This window comes from Mandrillus leucophaeus, unplaced genomic scaffold (genome assembly GCF_000951045.1).
Source record: "Mandrillus leucophaeus isolate KB7577 unplaced genomic scaffold, Mleu.le_1.0 Scaffold29, whole genome shotgun sequence".
NCBI classification, from domain to species: Eukaryota; Metazoa; Chordata; class Mammalia; order Primates; family Cercopithecidae; genus Mandrillus; species Mandrillus leucophaeus.
Genome location: NW_012103031.1, coordinates 963,438 through 974,802, shown reverse-complemented (window position 1 = coordinate 974,802; position 11,365 = coordinate 963,438). Strand labels below are relative to the sequence as shown.

Below are 11,365 nucleotides of genomic sequence, written 5' to 3'. Positions count from 1 at the left end.
CGTGTTTCCCTCATGTCACCAGACCTTAATCTGCAGAGACTGCAGGAGCCGGGTGTGAGGCTCAGGCCTTGTGGACATCCGCTGCCCTACCCTAGCATAGACGCTCCCAAATTACAGGCCCCACGCCCCCCTGAGGGGGTTTGAGGGTGAGTAACTCAGCCTTTGAAGCTCATAAACAAAAGGAGGCCGTACAAGTAGGAGAGGTTCCCCATCCGGTGAGACTTTGCAGACGGTGCGTACTATATGGATTTTTCAGCAAGCAGCACCTTCCACAGCTGCACTAGTGTGGGGCCCATTTGAGAAAGGGGACTGGCCCTGATGCCCTAGTTTGCTGCCCTCCTGACTTTACGTTTCTTCCCTGGATTCTTTTTCTCTTCTCTTCACCCCCACAAAACTGTATTTCAGTATCATGAGAGGCAGTCATGATAGTCTCATGACTTAGTCCTCATCTCTGTCTCCTTTCACCTCCGTGTCCCGCTCTTCTCCCCTGACTTGTGAATCTTTTTAAACAGACTTAATCACCTAATTGTATCAGTCCTTGCTTTAACACCTCTGCAGGCCTTCTATCGGAATACAGCCAACAGGCCTGGGCACAGTGGCTCACATCTGTAAACCCAGCACTTGGGAAGGCCAAGGTGGGAGGATCACTTGAGCCCATGAGTTCAGGCCCAGCTTCACCATATCTTGTCATCCTTGGTTTATCTGTCCCAACTACACTGACAGAGACCTGTAGATAGAGATAATAGGTTTTATTGCTGTCTATTATATTGTTAGTATGCATACAGAAGGAGCTCAATAAATAAATGCAGGATAACAGTGAATACTTATACAGTACTCACTATGTGCCAGCCTTTATATATGTTGATTTAATCCTCATCACACTCCTATGAGGGACATACTATTATCCCATCGTATTTATTATACACACACACACACACATATATATATATATATATTTTTTTTTTTTTTTTTTTTTTGAGACAGAGTCTCATGCTGTTGCCCAGGCTGGAGTGCAGTGGTGCAATCTCAGCTCACTGCAACCTCCGCGTCCTGGGTTTAAGCGATTCTCCTGCGTCAGCCTCCTGAGTAGCTGGGATTACAGGCGCCCACCACCATGCCCAGCTAATTTTTGTAGTTTTAGTAGAGACAAGGTTTCACCATGTTGGCCAGGATGGTCTCAATCTCTTGGTCTCGTGATCCACCTGCCTCGGCCTCCCAAAGTGTTGGAATTACAGGCATGAGTCACCGCACTGGCCTATTTATTTTTAATATATTTTACTTTTTTTGAGATGGAGTCTTCCTTTGTTGCCTGGGCTGGAGTGCAGTGCTGAGATCTCAGCTCACTGCAACCTCCACCTCCTGGGTTCAAGTGATTCTCCTGCCTCAACCTCCCGACTAGCTATTACAGGTGTGCACCACCACACCTGGCTAGTTTTTGTAGTTTTAGTAGAGATGGGGTTTCACCATGTTGGCCAGGCTGGTCTCAAACTCCTCAAGTGATCCGCCCATCTCAGCCTCCCAAAGTGCTGGGATTACAGGCGTGAGCCACCGCTCCTGGCCTATTATCCCATTTTAAAGATGAAGAAACCGAGGCACAGCAAGCAGGAAGATTGCCACACAGCTGCTAAATGGCTGAGCCAGGATTCCAACCCAGCCAGTCTGGCTCAGAGTCTGCACTTGTATGCTCTGCTGCCTCAGGTCATCTGCAGAATGAATGACTGGTGTGTTTGTCTGTCTTTCACCTCCCCTGGACATTTCTCCTCCCCACCAGTGTGTAAGCTGCTGAGCACAGAGCTACAGGGGGAGCTGAGTCGCACCGGTCGATCTCGAGAGGTGCTGGAGCTGGGGCAGGTGCTGGACACAGGCAAGAGGAAGAGACACGTGCCTTACAGCGTTTCGTGAGTCCTTCATGCTCCTCCCCTTTCCAACCCCCAAGGGAGCTCTGGGAGTTCCTACAGCATCCAGGAAATCTGTGTTTCCTCTCTTTCCACAGAGAGACAAGGCTGGAAGAGGCCTTAGAGAATTTATGTGAGCGGATCCTGGACTACAGTGTTCACGCTGAGCGCAAGGGCTCACTGAGATATGCCAAGGTCAGACCCTTCCCCAGGGCAGGACCCCACTTCTCAGAAACAAAGATCTGTATCCCCTGAGGTCCTCCAGAGGTTATCTGCCCATCATTTCACCATCATGGGACTCACCTGTGAATCTCCAGCAGTTGACAAAACTGAAATGGCAGAAAGGGGAAGGGAGGGGAGGGGTGGGGTGGTGGGCTGGGCTGATGCCAAATTCTTAATCTCTCAGGGTCAGAGTCAGACCATGGCAACACTGAAAGGCCTAGTGCAGAAGGGGGTGAAGGTGGATCTGGGGATCCCTCTGGAGCTGTGGGATGAGCCCAGCGTGGAGGTCACATACCTCAAGAAGCAGGTAGGATCAGATACTGCACCATCCAGGGAGGTGAGAAGGGAACCTGAGAGGGGAGCTGGGTTCTAGGGTTCGACTGTAGGGGGCGTCTACCCCAAGCATGGGGAATGGGGCAGAGTGAGGACTGTGCCATTGATTAAAGTAGGGCCAGGACCAGTGGGGCACGGTGGCTCGGCTCACACCTGTAATCCCAGCAATTTAGGAGGCTGAGGCAGGTGGATCACCTGATGTCAGAAGTTCAAGACCAGCCTGGCCAATGTGGTGAAACCCCGTTTTTAATAAAAACACAAAAATTAGCCGGATGTGGTGGTGTGATCCCAGCTACTTGGGAGGCTGAGGCAGGAGAATTACTTGAACCCAGGAGGTGGAGGTTGCAGTGAGCCGAGATCACACCATTGCACTCCAGCCTGGGCGATGGAGCAAGACTCCATCTCAAAACAAACAAACAAACAAACAAAAGAAGAAATCATAATGAGCTGGGTGAAGTGGCTCACAACTGTAATGCTAGCACTTTGCGAGTCCAAGGGAGAAGGAGTGCTTCAGGTCAGAGTTCAAGACCAGCTTGTGCAACATAACAGACCCTTCACTACAAATAATAATAATTTTAAAGAATTTTTTTTTTTTCCGAGACGGAGTTTCGCTCTTATTGCCCAGGCTGGAGTGCAATGGCACCATCTCAGCTCACCGCAACTTCTGCCTCCCGGGTTCAAGCAATTTTCCTGCTTCAGCCTCCTGAGTAGCTGGGATTACAGGCGCCTGCCGTTACACGCGGCGAATTTTTTGTAATTTTAGTAGAGACGTGGTTTCATCATGTTGGCCAGGCTGGTCTCGAACTCCTGATCTCTGGTGATTCGCCTGCCTTGGCCTCCCAAAGTGCTGGGATTACAGGCATAAGCCATTGGGCCCTGCCTTAAGGAAAATTTTTAAAAAGTAATAATGGGCCGCGTGCGATGGCTCACATACGGAATTCCAGCACTTTGGGAGGCCGAGGCAGGCGGATCACAACATCAGGGGTTGAAGACCATCTGGGCCAACATAGTGAAACCCCATCTCTACTGAAAATACAAAAATCAGCCGGGCGTGGTGGCGTGCATCTGTAGTGCCAGCTACTCCTGAGGCAGGAGAATCGCTTGAACCTGGGAGGTGGAGGTTGCAGTGAGCTGAGATCCCACCACTGCAGTCCAGCCTGGACGACAGAGCAAGACTCCATCTCAAAAAAAAAAAAAAAAAAAAAAAAAGGTTGCTAATGATATCCACCATCACTTATCAAGCACCTACTGTGTCCCAGACTCTGGATCACATACTTTGCATCTGCAGCCTCATTTTACCCTCAACAACCTGATGTGCTAGGTGCAATTACCGTACATATTTTACAGCCAAGGAGCTAAAACTCAAGAGTTTAATAACCTACTTGGCAGAGTAGGTGCTGGTAAATGTTTGTTGAATGAATGAGGATCGCACATCTAGTAGACCAAGCTTAGCTTCCTGGCTACCTGCCTCTCCAAAATCAGTCAGGTTAAGGAGGGAGAGAAGACAGGAGGGATCTCAAATTCCTCCAGAGCAGATACTCTTCTGGCCCTTCTACTTGACCAGTGTGAGACCATGCTGGAGGAGTTTGAAGACGTTGTGGGAGACTGGTACTTCCACCATCAGGAGCAGCCCCTACAAAATTTTCTCTGTGAAGGTCATGTGCTCCCAGCTGCTGAAACTGGTAAGCGTGGGGACTGAACTCCCCTCCTGCCAAGCCATAGCCTCCCCTGCTTCCAGGACTAATATATGAATTGTTTTCTGTCATCCAATCTAGCATGTCTACAGGAAACTTGGACTGGAAAGGAGATCACAGATGGGGAAGAGAAAACAGAAGGGGAGGAAGAGCAGGAGGAGGAGGAGGAAGAGGAGGGAGGAGACAAGATGACCAAGACAGGGGGCCACCCCAAACTCGACCGAGAAGATCTTTGACCCTTGTCTTTGAGCCCTCAAGAGGGGAAGGGATCATAGAGAGCCCTCTGAAGTCTGCGCTCTCCCTGCTCCACAGCTTTCAGGGTGTGTTTGTGAGTGACTCCACCCAAGCTTGTAGCTGTTCTCTCCCATCTAACCTCAAGCAAGATCCTGGTGAAACAGCATGGCATGGCTTGCAGGGTGGAGGGTGGGGGTGGAGGTCCTGCTCCTACAGATGAACTCCATCCAGCTCCTTAATTGGCAGGTGTATGTGCTGACAGTACTGAAAGCTTTCCTCTTTAACTGATCCCCACCCCCACCTAGAGGTCAGCAGTGGCACTGGAGCTGTGGGCTTTGGGAAAGTCACTAGCTAAGTGCTAAAGTGCTTTTAGACCCTTCCAAGGAAGAGGCCAGAACGGACATTCTCTGCGATCTATATACACTGCCTGCATCCAGAAGGCTACACACCAGCAAACCGTGAAGGAGAATGGGACACTGGGTCATGGCCTGGAGTTGCTGATAAATTCGGTGGGGTAGATACTTGGTCTACTTCAGATCAGTGTCACCGAGAGCCCACCATATAGTTTCATAGGTGCTAAATTTTCTATATTGCTATTAAACTTTTTTCTTTTTTTCTAAAAACTAGTTGGGCCTAAAGTTTCAAACAACAGCAGGGCACACATAGCTAGCTGGTCAATGAGGCAGAATGGCCGCTGTCTTGTTAAGCTGAAGCTGCAGGCTGAGCAACATAGTGAAACCCCACCTCTATACACACACACACACACACACACACAAATTAAGAAGACTGCAAGGCTGGTGGTGCAGCGCCTGTAGTCCCAGTTACTACAGAGGTGGAGATGGGAGGATCAGTTGAGTCCAAAAGATCCAAGACCAGCCTGGAGGCTGGTCGAGGTGATTCACACCTGTAATCCCAGCACTTTGGGAGGCCGAGGCAAGCGGATCACCTGAGGTTAGGAGTTCGAGAGCAGCCTGACCAACAATAGAGAAACCTCGTCTCTACTAAAAATACAAAAATTGGCCGGGCATGGTGGTGGGCGCCTGTAATCCCAGTTACTTGGGAGGCTGAGACAGGAGAATCGCTTGAACCCAGGAGGTGGAGGTTGTGGTGAGCTGAGATCGTGCCACTGCACTCCAGCCTGGGTGACAGGGTTGGACTCCGTCTCAAAAAAAAAAAAAAAAAAAAATTTAGAGGGGCGTGCACGCCTGTATTCCCAGCACTTCGGGAGGCCGAAGCAGGAGGATCGCTAGAACCCAGGGGTTCAAGGCTGGGGAGAGCTATGATGGTGTCCCTATACTCTAGCCTGGGCGACAGGGAGAGATTTTGTCTCAAAAGAGAAAAAGATCAGGCGCGGTGGCTCACACCTGTAATCCTAGCACTTTAGGAGACCAAGCCTGGAGGATCGCTGGAGCCCAGGAGTTCCAGACCAGTCCTGGCAACAGAACTAGACCCTGTCTCTACAAAAAAAAAAGAAAAAATAGAAATCTTAGCTGGGCCTGGTGGTGCGCGCCTGTGGTCCAAATACTCGGGGGGCTGAGGCGGGAGGATCACATGAGCCCAGGAGGTCGAGGCTGCAGTGAGGTCTGATCGCGCCACTGCACTCCAGCCTGGACAACTGAGCATGACCCTTCCTCGGAGCTAATGGCGCTTCATAATTCTGCAGTCCAAGGAAGCTTCTGGGGTCGCGAGGCGGAGAACCGCCAGGAGGCTGGAGTCCAAACGGCCTCCTGTGGCAGACGGTAAAGGCGCCGGAACTACAGCTACCTCCGCGGCGCCGTTTCGGCCGCCATATCTGGGTGCACGGGAACTCGCAGAGGACAAACTCCCACGCGCGTTTTCGATTTCTGCGCTTTTCTCGAGTGAGGCAAGACTTAGCAGAGGCCTAAGGTAGAGCGCGGCTAGGATTCGATAGAGGGGAATACAAAGGATAGCCTTAGGAGGGTGACGGGCAAGGACGTACGTACCGCTACAGGAACGGGGCGGGGGCCGAGGATGCCGAGGGAGGGGCGGGCCCAAGTGTGAGGGGAGGCTGGGCGATACCATCTTGGGCAGGGAGGGTGATACCAACTTAATGGGAGGCGGGTGGCAGAGAACCGAGGCTTAGGGGCAATGGCGGGGCCGGGCTCGGGTGGGGGATCGCAGAGGGATAGGACGGTCGCCCACTGCTCCATTTCCTTTCTCCCCAGCCCGTCCCTCCCTGCCAGGAGCAGCCTCATGCGGACCGAGCCATTGCGCGGGGCGTCCCCTCTGCTGGTGCCCGGCGACCCCTACTCCGTGGTGGTTCTGCTGCAGGGCTACGCGGAGCCCGAGGGGGTGGGCGACGCCGTGCGCGCCGACGGCTCCGTAACCCTGGTCCTACCCCAGACCCGGGGCCCGGCCTCCAGCCACCGAAAGTCCCCGCGCGGGAGTGGCGGCGCAGAGGCCGCCCTGGAGGAGGCGGCCTGTGGCCCCATCCTGGTGGACACCGGGGGCCCCTGGGCTCGGGAGGCGCTGCTGAGGGCGCTGGCGGGGCAGGGTGTGGCCCCGGGAGACGTGACGCTGGTTGTGGGGACCCATGGGCACTCAGATCACATCGGGAACTTGGGGCTGTTCCCAGGCGCGGCTCTGCTGGTCTCGCACGACTTCTGCCTCCCCGGAGGCCGCTACCTGCCCCACGGGCTGGGTGAGGGGCAGCCCCTGCGCCTGGGCCCAGGGCTCGAGGTGTGGGCCACGCCGGGCCACGGGGGCCAGCGCGACGTGAGCGTGGTGGTGGCCGGCACGGCTCTGGGTACCGTAGTGGTGGCGGGAGATGTTTTTGAGCGAGATGGGGACGAGGATTCGTGGCAGGCGCTGAGTGAAGATCCCGCAGCCCAGGAGCGGAGCCGGAAGAGAGTCCTGGTCGTTGCCGACGTGGTCGTACCTGGTCACGGTCCCCCCTTTCGAGTGCTCAGGGAAGCCGCGCAGACCGAGACGGAGGGTGGAGGGAACAGCGAGCAGGAGCCGGTGGTCGGAGAGAGGAGCCCGCCCCGCACTGATCAGCCCAGAGAGGGACTGGACTCTTGTAAGCCCTAACAGCCAGGAGTTGCTGGAGACAAAGTCAGAGCAGTCAAGGGTGAGAGCTTCCAGCCCTTCCAGGAGGCTAGTTTTCCAGTGAGGACAGAGTGCACCTGACACTGCCATCACATCGTCAGTATCATTGCCTATATCTGCCACCAAACTAAGATCAAAGGACGAGCTCAGCTCCCTGTGCATTCTCCCTGGGCCTCAGTAAAATGGGGGAAGGTTCCTGGGAGAGGTCTCCAAAATAAAAATGGAAACTGCATTGAAAATCATAGTGCCCTAATGTAAATGTGAAGCATTGACGGTGATAATCGTGCAAACATGGTAATCTGCAACTGCAGCAGGGGCATACTTTGGCCAGTTGCCCCTTTCTTATAGGATGGAGGTTGCCGAGAGAAGGTGCAGGGCACAGAAATGACTCTTTAGTCACCTGACTTAACGTATCTGTTCATATTTTTTTGTCACACAGGCTGGAGTGCAGTGGTACAATGATAGCTCACTGCAGCCTCCAGCTCAAGCCATCCTTCTGCCTCAGACTCCCAAGTAGCTGGGACTACAGGCAAGTGCCACTATGCCCTGCTACTTTTTTTTTTTTTGAGGTGGAGTCTCACTCTGTCGCCCAGGCTGGAGTGCAGTGGTGTGATCTCGGCTCACTCTGAGATCTCGGCTCACTCCCGCCTCCCGGGTTCACGCCATTCTCCTGCTTCAGCCTCCCGAGTAGCTGGGACTACAGGCGGCCGCCACCATACCTGGCTAATTTTTTTGTTTTTTGTTTTTTTCTTTCTTTCTTTCTTTCTTTTTTTTTTCTTTTGAGGCACAGTCTCGCTCTGTCGCCCATGCTGGAGTGCAGTGGCACAATCTCGGCTCACTGCAAGCTCCACCTCCCGGGTTCACACCATTCTCCTGCCTCAGCCTCCCGAGTAGCTGGGACTACATTAGCTGGGACTACAGGCGCCCGTCACCTCGCCCGGCTAGTTTTTTTTTTTTGTATTTTTTAGTAGAGACGGGGTTTCGCCGTATTAGCCAGGATGATCTCGATCTCCTGACCTCGTGATCCACCCGTCTCGGCCTCCCAAAGTGCTGGGATTACAGGCTTGAGCCACCGCGCCCGGCCGAGAGGGGGCTCTTTTATTTAGGGTGTCAGGAAAAGTCTTGGTGAGGAGATGATGTTTGTTCAGAAAACCAAATGAGAAGAAAGCCAGCCATGTGTGGATCTGGGAGAAGGTCGTTCCAGGCTCAGGAACAGCAGGTGTAAAAGCCCTGAGACAAGACAGCTTGACTCACTGGAGCGGCAAGAAGACCCATGGTAGGGCTGGATGTGGTGGTTCACGCCCATAATCCCAGCACATTGGGAGGCTGAGGAGGGAGGATCACTTAAGCCCAGGAGTTCAAGACTGGCCTAGACAGCATAGTGAGACCTCATCTCTATAGAAAATTTAAAAATTAGCCAGGTGTGGTGGTGCCTGCCTGTAGTCTCAGCTACTCAGGAAGCTGAGGTGGGGGCTCACTTGATCAGGCTACAGTGAGTTGTGATCTTACCGCTCCACTTCAGTCTGGACTAACACAGCAAGACCCTATTTCTAAAATTAAAAAAAAAAAAAAGGCTGGCACAGTGACTCACGCCTGCAATCCCAGCACTTTGGGAGGCTGAGGTGAGCAGATCACTTGAGGTCAGGAGTTCCGGACCAGCCTGGCCAACATGGTGAAACCATGTCTCTACTAAAAATACACACACACACACACACACACACACACATTAGCTGGGCGTGGTGGCGGGTGCCTGTAATCCCAGCTACTTGGGAGGTTGAGACAGGAGAATCATTTGAACCCAGGAGGCGGAGGTTGCAGTGAGCGGAGATCGCGCCACTGCACTCCAGCCTGCGCAACAGAGCAAGACCCCGCTTTCTCAAAATAAATAAATAAATACATAGCTGGGCTTGGTGGCACGTGCCTGTAGTCCCAGCTATAGGTTGGGACATCCATGTACTCCCATGCTTCAGGAGGCTGAGGTCCTTGTCCCCAGACTGACTTCAGATTTGGGTATCCTCATGCAATATATGGTTCTACAATCCTCAGCATGTTTTTGTTGTTGTTGTTGTTTGTTTGTTTGTTTTTTGAGACAGAGTCTTGCTCTGTCACCCAGGCTGGTGTGCAGTGGCATGATCTCAGCTCACTGCAACCTCTGCCTCCCGGGCTCAAGCAATTCTCCTGCCTCAGCCTCCCGAGTAGCTGGGATTACAGGCAAACGCCACCACACCCAGCTAATTTTCTGTAGTTTTAGTAGAGATGGGGTTTTACCATGTTGGCCAGGCTGGTCTTGAACACCTGACCTCAAGTGATTCACCTGCCTCAGCTTCCCAAAATGCTGGGAACACAGACTTGAGCCACCATGTCCAGCCAGGTGATTTTTATTTTGTTAAATTTTTTTGTATCCTTTCAAATTTTCTACAAGAAGCATATATTACTTTTGACAATTAGGAGAAATATTTCATTTTACATATCAGCACTTAAGAGTCTCTCTCTCTATATATACACACACACACACACACACACATAGTCATCCTTTCCAAGAGGGTGGTTCTGATAAACTGAAATGCCATCTATCTCATATCTTTGCAAGGCTTGTTGATACCCTAAATGGAGACTCGAACATAAAATGACAGTTGTCACATGTGCTGGTGTAGAGCTGTGGGCTCTGTCCCCCACCTTCATCTCAGCACTGCTTTTCATGTGGGAACTAAACCTCTATCAGGCTTCCCCCTCCCTTCACCTTTCCTGCCACCATCCATATCCCAATTCTTTTTTTTTTTTTTTTGAGAGTTCACCCACACTGAAGTGCAGCAGTGCAATCATAGCTCACTGCAGCCTCAACCTCCTGGGCTCAAGCAATCCTCTTGCCTCAGCCTCCCAAGTAGCTGGGACCACAGGCACATGCTACCATGCTGGGCTAATTTTATTTTTTTGTAGAAAGGGGTCCTGCTGTGTTGCCCAGGCTGGTCTCGAACTCCCAGACTCAAGCAGTCCTCCCACCTCGGCCTCCCAAAGTGCTGGGATTACAGGTGTGAGCCACGGCGCCCAGCCCCACATCCCAATTCATGCTGGTAGATCTTATGGACTTCATGAGGCAGAGGTAGGAAAAGAGGTCCCAATAGCTGAGTGAAAAGGCTTCCAGGCTTAATGGTCACACTGGCTTCCCCATCAGCACAGCCCTGGGACCCCCAGATGCACTCAGGTGGGGCAGATGAAAGAAAGGAGCAAGTCCACCTTGTTGTGGACAATGAGCAGGCCTGGGTGGATGCTGTCTGGCAGGGCCAGGCTGGAGGTCACTTCCCAGTCACCTGTAAAGGCCACAGGGAGACGAGCAAAGGCGGCTCGGAGGAGCTGGTTCACCAGGAGGGTGAACCAGTCACTGCCACACACAGACTTATAGCCGGTGGTGGCCAGTTTGATGACCCAGAAGCGTGCCGGCTTCCCGGGCCAGCAGGGCTGCCATGGCCACCTGGATCCCTGCCAGTCATCGCACAAAGATGGATGGAGGGAAGGTGGTAAAATGGGCACCCAAGCCCAGCACCACCACCATGTGGGGTCCCCTGGCCAGGCCCCTCAGCTGCCATGCCACAGACTGCAGGGAGGCCACTGGTTTATGGGCCAAGCGTAGGGGCCAGTCGTGGGAGCGCCAGTGCAGCATGATGTCCTCAGCGGTCTCTGCTGCCATCAGGGGCCCCTTCTGGTATGTGGCATGTAGATTCACTGGCTTCAGGGCTGTCGGGAGGACAAGGAGTGGAGATCTGGGGTTAACATAGAGCTGTACTTCCTGTTTTAAAAATACATTGGCCAGGCCAGGCATGGGGGCTCACGCCTGTAATCCCAGCACTTCAGGAGGCCGAGGTGGGCGGATCACGAGGTCAGAAAATGAATACCATCCTGACTAACACCGTGAAACCCCAT

The 11,365-nt window shown here is 52.8% G+C and overlaps 1 protein-coding gene across 2 annotated transcripts; it reads left to right on the top strand.

The window, feature by feature from the left end:
* The first annotated feature begins 5,900 nt into the window (after positions 1–5,900).
* MBLAC1 (metallo-beta-lactamase domain containing 1) lies at positions 5,901–7,689 on the top strand. Of its 2 annotated transcripts, none has more exons than XM_011985719.1 (2): positions 5,901–6,265; positions 6,565–7,689. In XM_011985719.1, the coding sequence occupies exon 2, from the start codon at positions 6,593–6,595 to the stop codon at positions 7,427–7,429; it is 837 nt and encodes a 278-aa protein (XP_011841109.1). In that variant the 5' UTR covers positions 5,901–6,265; positions 6,565–6,592; the 3' UTR covers positions 7,430–7,689. The 2 variants fall into 2 exon arrangements, with proteins under 2 accessions (XP_011841109.1, XP_011841110.1); XM_011985720.1 differs by having other exon boundaries at positions 5,989–6,334.
* The last annotated feature ends 3,676 nt before the right edge of the window (positions 7,690–11,365 follow it).

What these genes read in the sequence shown, in the direction of transcription:
- MBLAC1 (XM_011985719.1), top strand. Translation starts at nt 6,593, where the DNA reads ATGCGGACCGAGCCATTGCGCGGGGCGTCCCCTCTGCTGGTGCCCGGC.